The 23,712-nt window shown below is 39.1% G+C and overlaps 1 protein-coding gene across 5 annotated transcripts in view; it reads left to right on the top strand.

Annotated features, from left to right (window-relative positions):
• The window catches only part of PPP1R9A (protein phosphatase 1 regulatory subunit 9A), a 274,499-nt gene that overhangs the window by 199,248 nt on the left and 51,539 nt on the right, over nucleotides 1-23,712 (top strand). For all 5 annotated transcript variants that reach the window (XM_037046456.1, XM_037046457.1, XM_037046458.1 and 2 more), the window contains 2 exons: nucleotides 6,616-6,771; nucleotides 21,587-21,640. In XM_037046456.1, the coding sequence (XP_036902351.1) occupies nucleotides 6,616-6,771; nucleotides 21,587-21,640 (210 nt within the window). The remainder of the gene's footprint in view (nucleotides 1-6,615; nucleotides 6,772-21,586; nucleotides 21,641-23,712) is intronic.

The following is a 23,712-nucleotide window of genomic DNA, read 5'->3' as shown; positions in this document are numbered from 1 at the left end:
TCACAGAACCGAGTCTGAAAATATACATAACCAAATTCAAATCCAATAAACAAATTCCAACACAAACTGCATAATTAAGGCTATTTTTATGATTAGCACCATTTAGTTTCCTTGAATATACCAGAGCAAACATTGCTACAGCAAAAATTACTGCTAATGGTTGAGCCTAACAATAAGAGAAAATCCCCCAAAGGGTCATTTAGGCCCCAGCTACAGCTGTGCTTCACTATATTTCTTACTTGAAAACGGAGAATTAACAGGAAAATTAGGCTCTGCTATGCTGTGCAGATGTAGCTAAGACTGCATTAACTTACTCAGCAAACACTTCTTCAGTGCCTACCGTATGCTGAGCAGTATGCCAGCCACACCAGGATCACAGGGATAAATCCCACCCGGCACTCTCAGCAAACATGCAGGTGAAGGAAGTTGATGGGAGGGGGCGGATACAAACAGCCATGTGTTGTGAGTAATATAGGGCATAGAGTGGAAGCATAATGGGGTGGGATAGAGGGGTTTTAAGGCTGCAGCTTCAGGATGTGCTAAGTAGATGGATACCAATTTCTGATTACCGTTGTAGGAGGGAATCCAGTTATGTGAAGAGAACAGAGGCCTGGAAGTTTCCTTGATCCGGGATAGAAGCTGGTACCTACTCCAAAACTGGGAATGTGAGAAGAGGAGCAAGTTTAAGGAATGGAGAAATTTTATTTCAGAAATGACCGGTTTTCGTATAAAAGATTCAAGTGGCAAGGTCATTTAGGACATTGCAGTTGTGAGACCAAATCCTACTAGCAGGTGCCTGGTTACAAGGTAGATGTAGATAGACTTCAGTGTGTTGCTGTTACATTATTATAAAAACCAGCAGCAACAGCAGCAGCGGCTTATTTTGAGCACCTATCATGTGCCAACGTTTATATTAAACACTTTCCTGTGTCCCCTAATTTAATGTCATGACAAATGTCAGCACAGAGCTGGCATTTGAACAGAGACCTACGTGACTTCAAACCCAAGATTCTTTCAGTGGTCTCTGCTTAAGCAGCTCACCAGTGCAGTGGATACTGCACCTTCTGCACGACCAAGGCTGCGGCCACAGCTCTCCTGGATGTTCAAGGCCCCAGTAGGTCCACACACTGCTGCTCCCACCACCCAAAGTTACATGTTTAATAGAGACGGAGCAACTGTACTTACTGTAATCATACATTTTAATGAAACATATGCTGTGGTGCAATGTGAGTATTAAGTTATGTTTGTGAAAATGAGATAAAATGCTTAGGGAAGATTTAGTAAAGACTGAACTCAAGTTATGTTTGTGAAAATGAGATAAAATGATTCGGGAAGATTTAGCCTAAGAAAATTAGATATGAGAAGGAAATGTAAAAGATATAAACCACATAATTCCATATAATTCCACTGAGTGGAATTTTGCATTTATTTTGCTTTACAAGTATCTTTTCATCCATTATAAGGCAGTAATTCTATAGATTGTATGCTATGGTGCTGGTTAATGTAAGAAAGAGCATATGAGCTCTGGCCACTGTAGGTTAGTGGGTTGGAGCATTGTCCCTTACACCAAAAGGTTGCAGGTTTAATTCCCAGTTGGGGGGCACGTATACAAGGCAACCAGTTGATGTTTCTCTCTTACATTGATGTTTCTGTCTCTTCCCCCTCCTTCCTCTCTTTCTAAAATCAATACACATATTTTTAAAATTCTTTCTTTTTGAAAGAAAGAGTACATGAAACATCAGCCAACCCATAAGCCAAATCCTTTGAAGATCTCTATGCACTTGCCCAGGGTGAACATGTTATGAAAGAAAGGAAGAGGATAAGAACTTTGCAGCTCACTGAAGACACGCCTCAAAATCTTCAAAGTGAACTGAATGATAATGTTCAAAGATGTGGAAGGGAAATTGCCACACAACAGGATTATGCACTAGGATTTGGCTTGGGGAAAAATGAAAGGAATGTATTTCTGGTTTTCTTGTTTTCCACAAAGCTTTAGTTCGTGTGTCCTGTAGGAGGCAGGAAAAAAGGAGCGTGGGCTGTGGAACATATTAGATACACACTCAAGAATATAACTAACAGTCTGATCTTGGGTGAAGTCTCTGAGTCTCAGTTTCCTCAAATTAAGATGGCATAGTGCTACAGTTTTTTAGAAATGAACAGTGTTGGGCACAGAGTAAGTTACAAAATAATGGTTACTCATATTTCCTCTCTTTGGGGAAGCTATTAAAAAGTACAAGATCTGTCTGGAAAAAGTCCAGCCATTGCTGATATAACAAGAACAGTTTGCACACCATCGATGTAACCTGGCAGCGAAGGAGAGTGGACTGGAATGTGCACGTGTGAACAGTGATGACTTCGCTGTACTAGTCAGTGGGGACAGTAGACACCATTGAGTGAGCATGTGTACTGTGTGGCTGTCACATGCGAAATGACTGAGCAAGTACAGCAACAACTGCATCAAATTTTGCATGAAGCTTGAACATTCCTCCGTGGAAACTGTTGGGATAATTCAGAAGGCCACAGCTACAGGCAACTGGTGATTGGCAGCTTCGTCACAACACACCTGCTCATGTATCACATCTCATGCAGGTGACTCAGTTCCCCTACAGCCTAGATTTGACACCCTGCAACTTCTGGCTTTTCCCAAACTAAAATCATCTTTGAAAGGGCAGATTTTTGAGCCCATTGATGAGATTCAAGAAAATACAACAGGCCAGCTGATGACATTTGGGCAAACTGTGTGAGGTCCCAAAGTGTCTATTTTGAAGGGGACTGAGGCATCATTGTCCTATGCACGGTATTTCATGTATCTTATATCTTCTTCAATAAATGTGTCTACTTTTCATAGTACATGGCTGGATACCTCTGGACAGATCTTGTATAAAATAGTAATGCAGCAGCTAGACAAGGAGATTGTAGACGTTTTCTATCTCTGTCAGTTCTCACGTGAGGGACTATTCTTGCCTCATTTAAAGTAGACGTGCAGGTTGGGACAAGGAACTTTCAAGAGTCTCCATTTACTTGAAAGATGTTGAATCTGGCCAGAAATAAAGATAAGGAACTGGATACCAGTAGAAATATTTTGTTGTAGCAACTGCTTTTTTGTACATTTTTGTACATTGGAGATAAAAAAGATGAAATGAAAAATAAAAAGAATTTTGGCAGAATTACAGGTAATTAAGATACTGAGATGGAAAGGAAACTGGCAAAGTCAAACATAAAAGAAGCAGGAGGAGCCTTCTTAATGACTTCAATTTGTGGAGATAATCTTGATAACTAAAGTGGGTGACGAAGCCAGAACTATATGTAGCGGTGAGAATTGCCTACCTTGTGTATACACTAATCCTGTTTTTCAGTACAAGGAGTGTTAAAAAAATAAATGTGACAAAGTACTCCCCTTTTAACAAATGACTCCTCAGTGCGTGTTCTTGATAGCATTGAAAACCTCCTTAGGAGGTTATAAATATTACCAAGTAAGTGCAATTGGCATTCTTGGATTTATTTTTAAAAAAACACACATTGTTGAGATTCTATGTCAGGTCCCATCTTGAACATGTACAGAGTGGGGTAACAGGAGGTTTGCAGCTGTTCATATGGAAAATAGTACAATAAATAGTAACACAAGAATAAACTTCGTGTTTTGCAAAATGAGAAATGAGTTTTATTTTATATTATTATTTATTAATTATTGTATTATTTTCCATATGAATGACTGTCCAACCATAAGCCTACTTTTGCCCCACTCTGTATTTTTATTCATTACCTTGCCCATAGTGAAGAGGAATCTGTTTTTAAGCTGGCAAAGGGAAGCACAATTGTTCATTTCAGCCCTTATGTTTATCATGCGCCACCTCGTTATCGGACTTTAAATTTAGCTTAAGATTTTGAGTCACTCATGATATTCATCAAATTGATGATGTAGAAATAAATTTTATGTGCCTGGTTTAGGCCTTCATGATAAAAGTGCTGCTGTGGTTCTAGTTGTAATTATAGGGTTAAAAACAAGCCTTGGGTTTTATATCTCTAAATCAGAACTTTCAGCGAGGTAGCTTGAGTATGTGTATGAACTAGCTTAGCTACATTCCTACTGATTAACATCACCTAGCACCTGGATTTACAAAGTTCCTATTGGTTTTGAATATACAAGGTCTGTCCAGAATGTATCCAACCATATAATATCGAAAAATAGAGACATTTATTCAACAAGAGATGAGTAACATTGTACATAGGGCAATGACTCCTCAGTCCCCTTCAAAGTAGGCACCTTGGGACCTCACACAGTTTATGCAATCGCCATCTGCTACCCCATTGCATTTTCCTGAATCTCATTGAAGGACTGAAGTCTCTTCTCTTTCAAAGGTGATCTTAGTTTTGGGAAAAGTCAGAAGTTGCAGGGCACCAAGTCTGGGCTGGAGGGCGGCGGAGTCACTTGGTTAGTTTGATGTTTTGCTGAAAAAACTCTGCACAAGATGTGATGCATGAGCAGGTGTGTTGTTGTGATGAAGCTGCCAATCACCAGTTGCCCATAGTTGCAACCTTCTGAATCATCCCAGTAGTTTCCATGGAGGAATGTTCAAGCTTCATGCAAAATTTGATGCAGATTCATTGCTCTATTTGCTCAGTCATTTTGAATGTGATGGCCACACAGAGCATCGCTCACTCAGGGGCGTCTCTCGCTCCCACTGACTAGTAGTAGAGTGAATTCATCATTGTTCACACATGTGCATTCCAGTCCACTCTCCTTGGCTGCCAGATTACATCAGTATTGTACAAACACTTCTTATTATATTAGCAATGGCTGGACTTTTTCCAGACAGACCTTGCCGTATGTGTAAGTAGGAAATGAATTAATTTACAGAATACCACAAAAAAGAATCAAATCTGGAATTAGAGTTCTTTTAAGATATGGAGGATCTAATCATACCAACAATTGAAAGCTATCTGGAACCATCCAGCCCTCGCTCTTTCACTGCCTTCCCCAGCCAGTGCCAAGGGCACTCGGGATGGTATTGTTGTGGCTTGGGCGGTGTTCGAACTGGTTTCTAACGAGCCCTGGACTTCCAGGTGCAATTGTACACAAATACCACCAAAGTCAAAGTCTTCATGGTAATCACCTCCATGTGGGAAGCAGAGCCTGAAGGATGCCAAGGCAGTTTGTCTGTCATGGTCGATGGTCCTCAGAGTCCTTACTAGAAATCATGTCTACTGCTGGGCCCTATGATTTAAGGAAAATGAGGGGAACTTTCAGAGAATCAGAATCCAGAATCACAGAGAATGAGACCTGTGAGAAAACTAAAATTGGTTTGCTTGAAAAGGAAAAGTCAGAGGGCAATTTAATAATGGTCTTCCAGACATGAGGAGTTATTACATTGAGGTTAATGATGGTATTTCCTCCATATGCAAACATGGGACCAGAAATAAGTTTCAGCCTTAGTAAGAACATAGTACAGAATCAAAAGAAAAAACAATAATCAGATGCTAAGCCTATTTAATCAAAGGAATAGATCACTCAGTGTACTGTTTATGAAAGTTTTTTAAGGCAGTATAAATTCTTATCTGTTTTATGTATTAGATCAAACTACCTGAAGAAACAAAGATGAATTCAATGAGCTTAATTTTTTCAACCCTGTGAATCAGTGACTTACCTTTAAGTTATATCATAAGGTATAGATTTGAAAGAGTTATTTTGATTAGCATCTCATAGCCTGATGCTGCCAGGAGCAGATCCACCTTCTGATAATGTTAAGGAGGTTAGTGGTCAGGAAGAATGTTTATCTCAGGGGCTATGGACTCAGACACCTGTGGGGCCCTGCAGGTGTCATGAAAGGGGGTCGCTAATGGCGTAGAATAATGCGGAGCTGCAGAAGTTGTGGCGCCCCTCCAAAAGGGGCAGCCACTGCTGACCAGGGCCAATGATTACTATGACATTATCACTGTATTGCCAGATCACTGGCTTTCTCAAGAAAAACTGGTGATCTAGAATACTTGAATTTTTTTAGCATTATGAAATACTGAGCTTTATCAAAGTACTCTGCAGGAAGGCAATATACCTGTGTGGGATGTTACTTTAGAAACCGTTGGATTACCCTTTAGGTCACTAGTTAACCACACCAGTTAAACAAATGAGTGCAACAGACCTGACTGAACTCTAAAACGTAGGTGACGTCATCTGCTAAGCTTTTGCAAGGCGTAATTGAGGTCCCTGCCAACTCTGTGAGTCTTTTGACCTCCCTTTCCTTCTTCCCTGCTCCCAGTACCAGGTGACTTACTCACACAGGTGGTGAGAATTTCAAGGAATTGTTTCCGTTAGCAATGTAATTTTATTTAATAAAACCATCAAATACTTAGATTGAAAATGTTTGTTGCTATACTAAAGATGCCACTGACGCTATTAGAGTTTTAGAAATGCGCTTGTACACGCGTGTACATGTCCCTTTGAGTGTGTGAACTAACATCTCTTTATAACATTGGCTGCATTAGGCATGCTTGGCTTGAAAGCCCACTTACACTTTTACAATTTGGTGATGTTTTATTTCTCTTTGTGACATATTCTCCAATAGTCCATCTCCACCTGGGGTAAGGACAGCCAGATTTCTGAAGTCCCCTTCCTTTCAGACAGGGGAATATGCCACAGACGAAGAGGAGGATGAGGTAGGACCTGTCCTTCCTGGCGGGGACATGGCCATTGAAGTCTTTGAGCTGCCTGAGAACGAGGACATGTTCTCCCCGTCGGACCTGGACACAGCCAAGCTCAGCCACAAGTTCAAAGAGGTGAGCCTCTGCTGCGTAAGGTGTTTTCCAGTGCCTGTCCATTTCGTTGTTAAGTATATATTTTGTTTGAGAAATATAGTAAGAATAATCAGTTTTCGAAATAGAGCCTTTTATTAATGGGTTGTCCTGAGTCACGTTGAATTTCAAGGTAAAATTTAAGGGGAGCTCATTCCACCATCATTAACTTAGATGCTTGTTACTTTACTTGTGTAGTGACAGCTTACAACTTGTCTGTTCCGTAATTTCAAGTGATAACTCAAATGTGCAGTTTTCGTGGTAAGCTAAGGTTATATTTTTCCAGGTTTTTTTTTTTCCAGAAGTTTGGGACCTAGCGATAAGCTTTTCTTTAAAGCAGTGATTTCTAAAACAGTTTTTAATTTTCTTTTCCTAAAGTAAACAAGGTCCCAACAGAGTCAGATGACATAACCAAATGGTTTAATTGAATAAAGTTCAGCGAATGAACTTCGAACAGTTAGTAGACGGTGAAGCTCAGGCCACCGTCAGCAGCAGGCCACGGCTACCGTCTTTGGCGTAATGGTGAAGAGAGAGATGACCTTCCTGAAGGAGGGCCATTCAACATCTGCAGCTTTGTAAGATGCAGCCACTGTAGAAACTACACCACGGGTCAAGGGTGATGTAAACCCAGACCCTTCTCTGTTCTTGCTGATGTCTCCCCGTGGTCAAGCCCAACAGGGTAGACTGGGAGACCTGGCCTTGAACTGTGGAGAGGTCAGTGCTCTCAAGGCAGGAGCTGGCAGAAAAGACCAAGAATGGGTCCCGAGGGGCACACGCAGATGGCCACAAACTCCTCGTGGTGAGTGGGGCCACAGGCAGTTTATTCTTCGTTGTTTCAGGGGACATCCTCCATGGTGGAAGACAAGCGTGCTATTATTTACAGCCTTTCCCCAGTAACCCTGATGCACTGAGGCTGTGGTGTCAGGTCTGTTAGGCACTTGACCATATTGGGGAAAAAAATGTCCTATACATGGGAAACAAGATTGGTAATTGCAGATTTATGATTTCTAACTGTACTTATAATATCTAATTTTAATTTTGGTGTGTCATAAATAGGTCAGATTTCTACAGTCTGATACTATACTTAACATGCTTAATATGTTGACTTACCTTTTTAGCTCCTATGACAAGTGTACACTAATGAGACCAGTATCAAAGTGGATGTAAAAAGAAAAACAAGTTCATTGTAGAGTTTTGGGAAATAAGTAATTATATAAATATAAAAAAATCATCCATAATCCCAATATTGTAGTATTGGGGGTTATATATTTAATATATGCTGTGTAAAATTCTGACTCGATATTTAAATTTGTGTTACTAGGATTTTCCCATGTCATCAAATGTTCTTCCACAGGTGATGCTGCCTTCCTCTTTCATCTTATGGATCTGTCCTGATTTATCCTAATTCCTTGTTTTGGAACATTCCTTGTTTCCAGGTCTTTTCATTTATTCTTGTAAAGTTTTTATTGTTGACACCATCCCATGTCCCCACCCCCACCTCCCTGGCCCGCCCCCACCCAGCCCCCACCCCTCTTCCTGCCGGCCATCACCACCCTGTTGTCCATGAGTCATGCAGCTGTTCTTTGGCTGACCCCTTACCTTCTTTCATCCAGGCCCTCCTCCTCCTCTCCCCTCTGACAACTGTCAGTCTATTTAATCCATGTGTCCATGTTTCCAGGTCTTTTAAAAAGTATTATTAAAAGTAATACTATAATAAGTACCTGTGTACTTACTTGTCTTTAGGATAATTTCTCACAAAGGAATTACTAAATCAAAGAATATGAATATTTGGGGGACTTGTGATACTTAATGCTGAGTTGCAACCAGGTGGCTTCTCACTGATACAGAATGTGTGTGTGTGTTGAGAGTGCCCACCTCTCTTCCACCCATTACTATTAGTCAGGTTGAGCCATCTCCGTTTATATGGTTCACAGAGTCCCTGAGGCAGAATACACGGGTTTTCAGATGACTTGTACATAACTATTCCTAGTTCTAAATTAGATATGACTGTTTCATTACAATGGAGTATACACTATTATATAATAATCACAAAACTCAGAATTTCCTTATAGCAATGGCCTATCTTAGGGCCATTTCTTATGAAGACTTTCTAGATTAACTGGTATTTTCAAACAAAAAAGCACTGCAGAATAAAAATGTTCTGCAGAAAGTGGGTGAGTGGAAGAAAGGGGTATATTCAGGTGCCTATTTCTCCGTGGCTGTGATTGGGCCCAAGAATAAAGATTATCGCCCTGGCTGGTGTAGCTCAGTGGATTGAGCGCAGGCCTACGAACTAAGGGATTGCGGTTTGCATCCCAGTCAGGGCACATGCCTGGGTTGCAGGCCAGTTCCCAGCGTGGGACACATGAGAGACAACCATACATTGATATTTCTCTCCCTCTCTCCTTCCCTTCCCCTCTAAAAAGATAAATGAATAAAATCTTAAAAAAAGAGAATAAAGATTATCTAGAAGAGTAGATGGACCTTGTTCTTTAACAAATCTTTCTTGCATGTTGTGACTCTCAATCCATCTTTGAGGCAGTAGAGTCAAGGCAGTATTCCCTGGCAAAAGCCTACAGTATAACTTGTTCATGTTGCCAGGTGAGTATGGCCCCTACTGTTTCATAGATAACTGAGCTGGAAGTGGGGTCCACATTCTTTTATGGAAGCTGAAGTCTAAATGCCGAAATACTATATGGAAAGTTCTATCCTTCATTTTTCTGAATTGAGCCGAGGACTCAGTGCTCCATAGATATTATTTGAAGAGTACACCATTTCATAGACAACTGCATGATCTAGACCAAGGGCCAGCAAACCATAACCCATCACCTAGACCTAACCCACTGCCTTTTTGAATAAAGTTTTATTCAAACGTAGCCATGGACATCCATTTATTTATTGTTTGTGGCTGCTTTCATGCAGCAACAGCAAAGTTGAGTAGTGGTGCAGAGACCATGTGTCTGCAAACCCTAAATTACTTGCCGTCTGACCTTTCACAGGACGTGGTTGCGGACCTGGTGGGAGGCTGCTGCGTGCTGTGGGGCCATCCTGTATACTGAGCTGATTTGCTCTTAGCCTGAATAACCGAATCTGTAGTTTTCTTTTTATTTTGGTTTTTAAGAATTGGAGGTTTGTCCCCACTTTAAGAACAAATGCCACGTCATTTCACTTCTAATTTACTGATTTTCTTTTGTTTTATAGGTGACATTAGCGTATGCAGGACATTGCCCCAAGTAGCAGCTGCGTGGCACTGCTGCCCAGCCTCTTACACAGTGTCCATGTCACAGTTTTACATTTCTGCATGTGACTAACACACATGTCCAAATATTCTATAACCCAGCTGTTTTTCATGAGGATATGCACAAAACCTGGGGAGGGGTGGATAGTCACATTGTACTGGAATCTGTACAGAGTCTTATCTCACAGAGAGTCCTCTTAATTACAGTATCTCAAGCAAAAGTACATGTCACACCATTTGGAAAAGGACCTTAGACTGACATTATCTCAGTCAGCCCTGCTCTTCGCCTGGTCTGTATCTTCCCCGGTAGACTTTCAGCTGCTGTGTTTCACTTGCTGTCTCGTCCTCAGTCTTTGCACAGCCCCTGGTAAATAGAGGTTAGATATTTGGTGAATGAATGTCATCAGGAACATACTGGAATATTCTAGTATAAAACAAAAAAAGTACCTTAACTTAATTTTTTTTCAAATAGTTAACAAGGCAGCTAGCACTTTTTATTAAGTGCTCATTTACCCATTTCCCTGTGGTTAGAGGGCCAGCATTATTAGATACAAAATTTGGTTTTTTACACTCTGGACTGCTTTTGATCTTCATATTCTGTTCTATTTTCTCATTCTTTGCTGAAATATCATTTGAATATATTAAATATTGGTGGAACAAATTGTATCTATCTAACTCTTCAGAAATTATTTTTCAACTTATTCAGAAACATATGAATTGCTTTATTAATCCTCTTGGAAAAAACTTCTTTGTAATTTTTATTGTAATTACATTAAATTAGTAAATTAACTTGCAGAAAATTGGCATTTTTATCACATTGACCCTTTTAATCCAAACTTATGGAATATAGCTCTTTAAGTCAAGTCTTCTTCTGATCTCTAGAATTTTATAGCCTTCTTATCAATTACATATAAGCATCCATCTGCACATAATAGAAAATCTTAAATAGTGTGTTACTCAGCTGCCACAAAGGTTATATGAGCTTTGATATAGGTTAACAAAGTTTCATTATTTTTCTATTTTCAGAAACAACTTTAATAAGAGGGACTTAATGACTTGCATAAGGTAGAAATTACCGTTCCCTGAAAGTTTGTCGTTCATTACTCAGCTATAAAACCATCTGTGCCTTTGTGGAGGAAGGTTTTAAATACCTTTTATAATAGCTGTTACTCTGTTCCAATTTTCAAGTTTTTCATGGGCCAGTTTTGATATACAGGGTCTGGCAGAAGTAAGGCCTGCTTGAGTGTGGTTGGTAGGGTAAAGACGTGGTATAATAATTTATGTTTTAATTTGAACACTTTACCTAAAATGTCACATAGTGTGCTTGAGTGTGATATTGTTATGTTACAGAATGACATGCTTATGATTTTGTAATAAAAGATTTTGTAGAAAAAAAAAAGAGGGGGGAAGTGTTAATTGTGCCAGACTCTGTATTTGCATTTCTCAAGTATACATTTCTCATACATTTCCTACATGTTTGTATTTATCAACTTATATTTCTATAGAATAATTTCAAAGTACTAAAACCTTTAATATCTATAATTAGTTTCCTTATTTATTCTTTCTTTTCTTTATTTGAATATTTTTATTATTTAGTTTTTTCCTGGAATTTTATCTGTAATGCTATTTTTTACATTCCTATTTTTCTTTTTAAATTAAAAAATATTATTTTTACCAATATCTTTATTTTTCATCTTTTCTTCTTTATTGGCATTAATTAGTTATGTTCACTACATTTATTTTTTGATTAACTCTTGCATTCTATAAGTATATGTAAAGTTGTAATTTTTACTGGATATTTCTTTAGCTACATGTCACAATTCTTTGCATTTAGGATGTCTTTGTCACTTACACCTATTTTTCTCTTGAGATTTCATCTTTAGCAAAATTTATTAGTGACATATTTTACTTTCTAGGCATATGGACCTTTATTTTGTTATCCTTTGGTTATTGGATCTTAACTTTGTTACCCTCTAGTCTGAAAAGATATTCCATATGAGAGGTGTTTAGAATTTTCGAGACTTTTGCAGCTTAATGCATGAATGACTGTGTTTGAATATTCCTCACATATGCAAAAAGCACTCTCATTCTGTGTTTGGATATGAAATTTATATACGTTCTTCATTTATGTAAGACTCTCATGGACATGGACAGTGGTGTGGTGGTGATGGTGTCGGGGCAGAGGTGGACCAGAGGATGAGGAGGATAAATGGGGATGGGAAATGACAATAAAAAATAAACTATTTTTTAAAAGATTAACAATATAAATACATATTTTTCTATAACACAGTTTACATTTTGTCATATCAACTAATTCTGAAAAGTATATTAAATAAAAACCTACAGGTTTTTTCTTGTAATTCTATGAATTTTAGTTTTATATATTTTAAATCTTTGTTTTTATCCACATAAGTGTTCAGGATCACTAGAACTTCTTAATTTATTATAACACATCTCTTGTAGCTAATGATGCATTTTACCCCAATTCAATTTTATTTGATAGTAAAAATTCAACACTGCCCCCTTTTTTGCTTCATAGCATCTATTTTCTCTATTTTTTTTTTTTGTTTTTAGCCATTCTGTATCCTTTTATTAAAATGTGCTTTATTTAGTCAACCTCTTCCTAAATCTTACCTTTTTATGACCCTGGGAGTCTTGTCCTTAATTGGTGAATTTAACCCATTTACATTTACTTTGGTCACTTTAATATTAGAACTTAAATCTGCTGACTTATTTTCTATTTTATACTTTTCATGCTTTCTTAGTGTTTTTTTAATCTTGTACCTACTTGTCATTAGGTACAGAAAATTTTCATCTGCGGTTTAAAAGTTAAACATTTTATTCTATTTTTCTAGAGATTTCCCTTGAGTAACTTTGACTGAGCCTGGAGTTACTTTCTTCTAGCAATAAGGAAAACTCTTATTAGCCGGGTTGTTACCATTTAACAAAATAGCCGTGGCATACTCTCATCTACCTCTCCCCTCCAATTTTATTGTTTTGTATTTTAGGAGTTTTTGTTAAATATATTTAGAGCTATGCCTTTTACAAAACAAATAGTTCCTACTCACCTATACCTCCCTCCACGTTGAATGGGGTTGCAGTGCCACCCTGATGTTAGGTCACCGTTGTCCTGGCGCTGCTATCTCGCCGCAGGGAACTAAGATTCACTCAGTGGCCAGGATCACCCAAACTTCAAGGCATCGCAGTAGACTGTCCCTGATTTAGCTCCAGGTGCAGGCTTACCTGGGACACCTGTGGAAGGTGACAGATTAATTAGAATCCTGACTCCCATTCCTGGTTGCTGACGTTTTCCTACTTCAAATTCTCATTTTTGTTCCCAAACATCTAGAAACATCTGTGTTCTGTGTCTTAGAGTTTCTCACACGTTCATTCCTTGAGTTGATCAGTGAGACCCTGAAGCCCGTTCGTGTTCCTTCTTTTCTTTTTTGGCATCTCTGAAGTTGAATTCAGGAGAGGCGGTAAACATCTTTTGTTAGCTTGCCATGTTCTAAACTGGAAGTTTTCCCCTACCTAATTTAGTCATTTCTACCTTTATTTTTTGAATTCCATTATCCTATTCTCCTTAGGAATGTTCATCTTCTTTTATTCTAACTTCTTGTAGTAAACACTTAACTTATTGTAATACTTTATTTTTTAAACACAAAAGCACTTACCACTGTGAATCTCTCTCTGATTAGGCCTTTGTCCACATCTTTCATTTTAGTCCAAATATGCATTATTGTCATCATTTCGCAAGTAGTCTATATTTTACATTTTTACCGTTTTCATTTTCTCTTCAACTTGAATACTTGAGGAAACAGTTTTTAATTTGTAATTTTTTTGCATTAATGTAAAGTTTTTACATGTGAGCAGATAACACTGTTTTACAAGTTTTGATTTTTTAAGGTAGTATTTTTATTATAGATTAATATGGGTATTTATGAAAAAAGTGATATTATGTATTTTTTACCTTCTGTGTCCTTATTAACTTTTACTACTTAATAAACAGAGCCATTTAGTAAAATGTATTTTAGTATAGTATTTTGTGTCTAACAACTTTGATTATCTATTTCAATATTATGTTGAAAGCACATAAAATATGACTTAAAGATTTTTAAGTATCCCTTGTCTGATGTTAATAATCTGCTTACTTTTGTTTGTAGTTTCTGGATAAACACACTAGTGTATATGTGTGTGCCTACTTTGAACATAAACCTAATTATAGCACTTTGTTTTATTGTAAATTTAAGAAATACCATCTTGGAATCTATGAAAATCTAGCAATTTAAATTTATTGTTTAATTATTCAAGGTCTAATTGAGGTCATCTCATTTTATGTTTTACATTTCTTTTATGTTTATTGTTTTTTACTAAAAATTATCTTCAAGTTTTTTTAAAGTGGTTTCTTTGTCTATAATTTTCAAAATTAAGAATAAAACAATACCATTTGAATGTTCCATATAAAAGTTTTTAATACAATCTTGGTTTCTAAGACAAGATTGTTGTTAAGATTTAATTGCCACCTTTTTTGTTTTCAGTTAGCTTTGTGAAACGTGTACAACAAACAGTTACAGTCTCAGCTTACTCAGTCTCACCTCTGTTTGTGTTTCTTTTCCCAGAAACTGTCATTATTATCTTTTTCATGTTTTATTCCATTTTCTGTTGTTTCAGTGTCTGAGATTGTTCTCAAATGTGTCCTCTCATATCAGCGATTCCATTTTTTGTCGCATTAAATATGCTTTTGACTTCAAATTCATTTTCGCTCTTCAGCCCCTTAACATGACTTAACATAAAGAATTAACATGACTTAATTCTTTATTACATTTTTAGTTTCCTTACTCGTCATCCATTTCTCAGGTTTCTTCACTTTCTCCCCATCCTGGTATTTCATAGTTACCTTAAAATATCTTTTTTCCTGTTTTTTATACATCATTTTCACAGGTTTGCTTATTTGAGTTTTCAAGTTGATACTGTTTTTACCTTGATTTGAAGGTAACAGCTGTCGATTTCTCCTTAATTTATCTTGAAATGAGACAAAAAAAAACCTTTTTGCATTTGACGTTAGCAGTTACCCATGTGTGTGATTATGAATCCCATTTCTAGACCTCCATGATGGGGACTTCTCTCTGTGTCTAGCTTCTAGTCTAGAAATAGAATACAGTTCTCTATACTAAGGGGAGAGATTTCCAGAATCTCTCAAATGTGATTTCACCACTTAGTTTTCAAAGTTAAAGGAGGGAAAAAAAAGATTATTCCCTGCTGTCGAAGCAACTCCTATGACCACCTTGTCTGTATTGCTCTACTTTGGGGTCTGAAGCTAAAAGTGTGCAACATGGCACTGCCATCCACCTTCCTGCATTTTTATTCTGTTCTAGTTAGTTGCTTTCTGAGAGCGTCTGGAAAACCGAGAGCGTTGGAGAGCCCAGTTGGAGGCCAGCTCCTGGGAAGGACAGTAGAGGTTGCCCAACATCCTCACTGGACAGACTCGAGATATAAAGCAGTCACTGAGGCCTGGATAGTGTAGCTCAGTGGATTGAGTGCCAGCCTGCGAACCAAACTGTCACCAGTTCGATTCCCAGTCGGGGCACATGCCTGGGTTTTGGGCCGGCTCCCCAGTAGGGGGTGTTCAACAAGCAACCACACAATGATGTTTCTCTCCCTTTCTTTCTCCCTCCCTTCCCCTTTCTGAAAATAAACCAAATCTTAAAAGTAAAGCAGTCAGTGAGGGTGGCATCTCTGTCTTTGGAGTAGAGCTTGGATTGTTTTTTCTTGATTCAATTTCATGACTTTTTCATATTTTAGTTAACAGTTTTAGTGTCCATTTGCTTGTGAGTTTTTCATCGTTTAATGTGATTGCACTGCAGATTTAGTGGGAAGTAGGAAGAGGCTGCATCAGAAACTGAAGACCAGGCATTTAAACTGCCTACCCAGTATTTCTGGCCCTCCCCGCTCCTCAGCACTCAGGGGCATTAGCACCCCATAAAAACAGGGCTGTGTTCATCTTAAGGGAAAAAAAATCAAGTGTAAAAAAAATTACTTTACTTAAGTCATAATGACTGTACAAAAATAATCCAAAAAAGGTATGAATGCATTAAGATAGTAAAACAAACTTTTCTTTATGGAACTTTGCATTGTCATGTAGAGAAGCTATAAATGTTACTTACCTAGCAGGAAACAAATATTTGTCTACAGAGGGACCGTAATTACGGGCTGTCCCCTGTGTCCAGCACCTTCACCGTTAGTCACCAGCTGATGGGTTCCTACTGAGTGACCTTGTCGGAGCACCTCCCCCTGTGCCACAAGCACTACATTAGCGTTGCCATTCAGATTGGATTGTCAGCCAGGTTTGGTGAATTCTGCGTAAACTGTTCCCTGAGAATGACGGTTTTGTTCATGGACAGATAGGTTCCATATGGAAGGCTTGGAGCCGACGTTCTGAAGAGCAATAGCTTAGCTTCACTTTAACAGCACCAAAGCAGAGGCAACAACAGCTCTGATTCCTTCTTTTGTGGAGCTTACACTGTCATGGGTAAGACAGACTCCACATGATCCCAAAGATAATTGTAAAAATTGTCATTCCAATGCCAAAACACCTTCATAAAGTATACCAGTTGCTATTTTGTTCTAGCGTAAGGGCAGAGAATGTTGCTCTTAATGTGACTGCAAAATCTCCACTGCCCGAGCTCTCTCCTAAAATCTTGCCTGCAAAGATAATATTTTTCACTTAAAAAATTATGTCTCCCATGCTTCCGCAAGATAAGTGAAGACAATGCAAAAGTTCAATAATATTATTTATGTTAATTTGTAAGGATGTTTCTCTGTCTGGTGCAGTTATACTTGGATTATATTGAATCAGTGATAGGAGCACACGTTCATCTTGTTGAGAGAAACAGACAAAGTATACCCAGCAGGTACACATGCAAACTGTTAAGTGAGAGCCACTGTTCTCTGTAGGAATGCGAACGTTTATTTGCTCTGTAATCCTGGGGTGGTTCTCCGTGGCATTAGTGTTCAAGATGACAGAAGAGATAAAGGAGACTGGTCCTGTAAGTTGAAACACGCTGACCTGTGATTTCTCTTACATCCTTCCTTCCCAGTTCTTTTGTCCAATCCCAGATTCTCTGAAGGCCAAAACTTCCAACAGATTATTCGTGCTCTGTTTCTATGAACCAATCCTGTTGCCCTCCTCGGCCTGTAGTGAGTCAGCAGGACCAGTCTCGGGGCAATGTGCAGACCCTTGGGCCTGACTCTGGAAAGGTTATTGGGCGTGAAGGAGAGCTGCTCTAGAGTAAGAAAACTTAACCTGTTACCAACTGGGTTTCTCCCGTCCAGTGGCTTCACCTCTTGGAAGAGCGATTTTCTCTTCCTCGTGGAGGAATCTCAGGCCCATTGTGCCCACGTTGCCTGGAAAGTGGGGTCTGCAGTTGGAGACATGACAAATAGGCCAAAGCCAAAGGTCCTGTGACCTGGTTATAGGAATAATAGATTAATCGGGCCATCTAGGAGCAGGTTTCCCTGGGGTTCTCTTGAGACGACCTGGGAACTTTCCTCAGGAGGGGGTGTTTATTAACCTCCCAGTAATTAAGTGTCTCAAAGGTCGAATCAGTGTCATGTTCTTAAATCCTGAGTGAGTACTACAGCACCTGGCACAGAGTCTCCTTCAGTAAATGCTGCTTGAACAAAGAGGCAGGTATTTCTCCCAAAGTTCCATAAATAATAGCAGCAGCTGGCTGGGCACCACTTTGTATCCAACATCAGAATGCGCAGAGACCAGCACAAGAGAGTGTCCATGGCTTCCAGACAGAGTACTCCTTTCTCCTGTGGGAGGTGACAACCATGACGCAAGCCTCGAGGTTTATGTGAGGTTTCCGTGAAAAACGCATCCGGAGCTGGTTCAGATGAAGGGAGTGAAGAGGGAAGAGAGGGCCAGGGGCATCAGACCCCTGCATCTGCTGGAACTTGAAGAAGCCATGTGACTTCTCTGAGCCTCCTTCCCCACGAGATCCGAGATCCGTGAGAGGAACAGTGCCTGGCTTGCTTTCCTCACAGATTTATTTGCAATGCTAAAGGAAATGATAAAAAAGAAAAGGTCATGTAAGAAATTTAGTGTCAGTGGAAAAAGCCATGGACTGAAATTTATAAAATGCAGCTTTGACCCCTATTAGCTCTGCAACTGGAGCTACTGAAACACCGTTTCTTTCTCTATAAAATGAAAGAGGTCAATTGATTTATTTTGCTGTTAATACTGGTGAATTTGTAGAAGTTCTTTTAATGTCCATACAGGATTAAAAGAATTACATATCTATAATTTTAGGCCTTCTGAGTACTAAGAATACTTTGCATGAGAACTTTTGTGCTTCTTCTGAATAATGTCTCAATTTACACACTTCATGCTGCCTTCCTGTATCTGAAGAATTTGGCTGCACTTAGGAACACTCCACACTTTTATCAGTGTTCTGCTCATGAGTTCAGTTCTCTTCTGTTACCCATTTCGGTGAGATAGGAGGGGTGGGGTAACGGAAGGCCAGCCTGTCTGTTGGACTGTTTTCACCGAAGTTTGTCCCACACGTCATCAGCTTAATCTGGCATGTGCATTTGTAGGGATAAAAATGCTGGCTTTGGACAGGAATTTCTAGCCTGCAACCATGACAACCATCTCCAGGCTGTCCACTGCATGAATGTCACACCTGCAGTACTTGCATGGGCCTTGTAGTTCCTCCCATCTAGCGCTTTCATTCTTCATACGGGAAACAGGGGCCCAGCGAAGCAGCTTGCTAGAGGCCATGGTAATTGAACAAAGAAAATCCAGAATCTCAGCAAGTTGTGTGCCGTGTACTTGGTTACCCTATAGGGACTTAACCACTGAGAGAATAAAATCTGGCACTTCCCCATAGTCGCAATGTTCATTGTAAAATCTGCCCTTTTGATTTTTTGCTATTATTCCAATAGAACCAGAGGTGTTTGTGTTGTTTCATGTGTGATCTTTTACAGCATTAAGCACTTTTAACTGAGAAGTAATTATATTTGAGTTCTACTGATTATTCTTTCTTGATCTTGGCTCACTTTATAGAAAGCTGATTCTCTGTTAACCACTGGGGTAAAAGCTTTATATGGGTTATCTCATTTAATCTTTCAATAAGGAGGGTTAAGACCTATGAGGAACTGCATTGTGCAGGAGAGGAAAGTGAAGGTGAGAGAGGTTAAGTGATTTTCCAACATCATGTAACTGGTGCATGATAGGCCTGAGATGAATTCAGTTCACAGATAGGCGCTTGGACCTGGGGCAAAAGCTTGTGTAGTTAGAGCAATCTTACCGCAGGCTATTTGAAAAAAATAAGAGTTAAATTTGGTATCTCATCAACATTATAATGAAACAACTCTCAACAACAAAATGGACGTGGAGGGCCTGTTGTACTCTTTACACTTGGCACGTGGCAGAAAGGAAAAGGAGTTGACCCTCTCACTGATAATAATTGCAGACTCTTTAGAGTCACCCGGGCACTTGGACTTGCTGGGTGCCCCGGTGTGTTCGCTCTGAAGTGCAAGATCTCCGCAGAAAAGAATTCCTTACAACCATATATGTGTGTATGTGTGTGCACATGCATGTACATGTTTATGTTTATATGTAAATAATGTATCAGTTCTACTAAGTACTTTTGCCATTTTAGTTTGTGAATTGGTATTGGTAGGGTAGGTTAACACTGATATTTATAAGGAGAAACAGTTATTTTCACACAAGCTTGCATGTAGCAGCTCTTTAATAAACGCCTGTCGAATTAATCCTTATTTTTTAAGGAAAATGGCACTGGATCAGGAACCAGAGATCAAGGTTCCAAGTCCTGGTTTTAACAGCAGTTCACTGTGAGCGCCAGAGCAGGTCAGTTCTGCGCTATGAGCCCTGGTTTCCCGCATGCAGAGGGAGTCCAGACGTGTGAGGACAGGTGACTCTGCAGCAGTGAGGCCTCTTGAGTATGTCAGGCTGGGCTGTCAGCCACTGTCAGGTCCCAGTGGGTCAGTGGGATGGGGGTGCTTCCTCTGTGGAGATTGAGAGAGCACAGAGGCCCCTCGAAACCAGTGAGACTGAAAAGAGCAAGAGCTGCCAGGGCAAGATGAGTGCCGTGAGGAGGACAGAGTCAGATTTAAACGTGTCATGAGGGTGGAGGAGCAGGATCAGACCTGCAGCTGTGTCGACCCCCAGGGCTTGAAACAGAGCAGGAGCCCTAAATTACCAAGGAGAGAGCATTTTGCAAGGAGCTTGGGGGCCCTCAGGGCTGAGCTTTTATTCCTTGGCATCTGAGGGTGTTAAATCAACCTGTGCTGATTCTGACTTCTTTCGCTCTAGTAGCCAGGTGAGATGCAGGTCACAAATCAGAGAGCTGAGGCTTCTGAGGCACCGTGATCTCCAAAGGTTCACGTTTCTGACCTGCCATCAGCCGACTCCTTTTTCAGATAAGAAAACCTTAGACTTTTTTTATTACAGTAATATTGGAGGTTTACAGCCCCACTTGTTCAATCTTAAATCCAAAATGGCCTGACAACAGATTTCTAAAATAATTTTGTGGCAAACTCACTTGGGGGCAAATATGACTAAAGTGGACAGGAGATTGTTCACAATTTGTATGCCCTTCACTTAGTGGAAATAGTCCTATGCAAAAATATCCGTGTGTTTGATCAGAGCGAGCCTCCTCCCCTGACCCTGTTGTGGGTAGAATGCCATTTATGGAAAATGCATGTTTCTACCTTTCAGAAACTGGAAGAATGATCAATTCCAAAATCATCTGGCCCCAAAGATTTCAGAGAGGAGATTGCCAACCCACATATTATTTTCCGTAAATGTTGGTGTATTTATTTATCCCTGAACGATAAGGAATATTTTGTTTTCTCCTTCCTTCACAGATAAAACTGGTGCAGGAGGGGTAAAGCAAAACAAATGTAAATGGGGGTTGGGGGTGCTCTCGTGCTGATAAACTGTAGCTGTAGCTTTTGGGGGCCCAGGTCCTCAACATAAGTAGATATTTTGGAGGACGGTAATCTAGGCTTCTACCTTTTTTGCAATTAAAAATAAACATGGATTTCAACCTGGAACTGCATCAAAGCTTTGCAGAAAGCCTGAGCTGTAAAGAGCTGCTCAGCATAGTGACTCACGGTGCCACGGCGCCACCTTTCTTCCAGATTCGGAATTACATCTTCACACTGCCACTAGACCGACTTGCTGGTGGAAGCTTCAATCTACAGCACTGCAAGAAAACAGTTCCTTGGCACTCAAATCATAAAGAGCTGCAAAGGGGTCAAAAAAATGTGTTTTCTTCCCTTTGGTCCCTGAGCAATTAAATTTTTAACTTAATCCGATGTTAGGGAGTGTGGGCCATAGACCCTGCGTAAACTTTGTACCTAGTGAGTCCTTTCAGGCACTAGACATTTTAATTTACAACCTGCTGCACTGCAGCACTGTCCTAGGGTTTCTGTTTCTGCTGTGTAACACCGTGTTCTTTTATTGGCTGGGGCTTGAAAATTATAGATGCCCTTTCTCCGTTCCAATTTTTCTTTCTCTTCAATTTTCAGTTGCAAATCAAACATGCAGTTACAGAAGCAGAGATTCAAAAACTGAAGACCAAGGTAAGCACCAATCAGTGCATAGTGTTTGAACAGTACCTTTTAAACTTTGGAGGCTATGAATAAATTCATCCCTAGGAATAAAGGGTTGGTTCATGTGCATTTGAAAGAATGCAAATATCAGACTCATTTCCGCTGTTGGACGCCCAGAGGAACCTTCAGGAAGAGCATGCACCCTGGAGTGTGAGCAGCACTATGTCCCTTAGGGAAAATTGCACAGCACTTTACAAATACATATTTACATATTTACACATATGTGGTTTCCTCTGAGCTTTCCCCTCAAAGTATATTTAATGGTTCACACACCGAATTACATTTTGACTACTAATTCCTTAGGCAGAAGCTATTATTCTGTATCTCTTTCTCTTTATCTTATTTTAAATAGGTTTATTCATTTGTTTTTTTATCAGAAGCAGTTATTCATCAGAAACAATGTATTTTAACATAGTACATTAATTATTTTGTATAGAAAAATTCAATTTCTAACAATTAAATATGATGAAGCTTAATATATGAATAATTGCTTCTTGGTGCCAGATGTTACTGGAAATTTTTAGTCATTTAGTTCACATTTAAATGTGCAGGGGGAAAAACAGGTCATGATGAAAGGTTTTATGTATTTTAGTCTCAATATGATACAGGATTCAAAAGGGCATTTTTATTGGTGAGTTGTAAGGTTCTTACCAATTTCTAAAATTGTGTCTAGTTTTATTAAGTATGTAATTTCAGAAATTTAAAAGTGTCTTTTGAATTACTTTTAAAACAGTATTCTTTATCATTTTTGTGATCTTCTAAAAATTAAGACATAATTCCTTCCCCACCACTAATGATCCATTTTCCTGTTCACACTGAACACTTGTTTTGGCTTTTCCCTGTGTTGTAAATGGAGATGAATTTGCAAGGCTACTTTGGTTAAATGGTATTCTGTATTTCTGTAGCTAGTATTTCTGTAGCTCGTTAGTCAAAGCATGTCTTTATATCATTCATGATATCAGCCCAGCTCTGTGAATAATAATTTTTAAATTCATAGTAGTGGTTGGAAAGTAAACAACTTGAGTGCAAAACAGTGCTTAGTAGAAGGTGCAGTAAAGTCCCAGTCGGTTGTAAGTTGCTGTTGTTTCCCCGCATAGATTGGAAGAACAGAAGTATTTCGTTAATTGTCAGTTAAAATTAGGGAGAAGATTCCCCTCTGATTGTCAGTGCTTTAACAAAGCTTATGTTTTTGACTATAAGCATTTAATTTAGAAATCTTGTAAGTTAGTATTTTGTATTTTTCTATCATTATGTTGGCATACAATATCCATAGGTTAGCTTACCTTACTGCAATTCTTTATGCCCATGCTGGTAACACAGTTTTTAATTTTGAAATGTTTTTCACTGTTATTTAGTTTGTACTGTGTTTTGCAATACATTTAGTTTAAAATATGCATAAAACACTTTTTTATTTGTTGAATGCTGTATAATTTGGGGATGTTTTAGATTTTTAAAACCGATAGTTTATAATGACTCAGCATCCTTTTGAACCTTCAAAAAGGCATGTGAAACAGATGAAGTACTAGTTTAAAGGCCAGATAATTATTGGGAACAAATGACCTTGGACCTCTCACCTAAAGAATCAGCCTTGACGTTCTGTAGAAATGAGGGGGTGGAACTAGTATATTACCTATTCCTAATAGTCCCTGGAAGTAGAAACCACAAGAAGCTGCCCTTCTCTTCCATTGGAGGAATTTAAATTAATTTGACAATAATTTATTTTTTTACTTACACTATCTTTTATACTTTTATGAAGATCGGGGTTTATAGGCTCAGAGCACTACCAGCAAAATAATGAGCTAGAAACTATGTCAGTGCATGTCAATTGAAATAAAGGATGTGATAATATTATCAAAAGGAATAAAAACAAAAGAAACGAACATTTATCAGATTAGTGCTGTGTACAAGGAGCCATTCCAAGCACACTGGTGGTGGAGAACTTAAGTTACTCGCCCAGGGTTTAAAGGCTGACAGTGGCATCTCGATAGCTAAGTGTGGGGGACCCGACAGGTGCTTGAATCCTGGAGTGGGGGAGGCACCCG

Source organism: Sturnira hondurensis, unplaced genomic scaffold (genome assembly GCF_014824575.4).
Source record: "Sturnira hondurensis isolate 20B ecotype Veracruz unplaced genomic scaffold, ASM1482457v3 Scaffold0005252, whole genome shotgun sequence".
Classification (NCBI taxonomy): domain Eukaryota; kingdom Metazoa; phylum Chordata; class Mammalia; order Chiroptera; family Phyllostomidae; genus Sturnira; species Sturnira hondurensis.
This window is presented reverse-complemented; position numbering and strand designations above follow the sequence as displayed.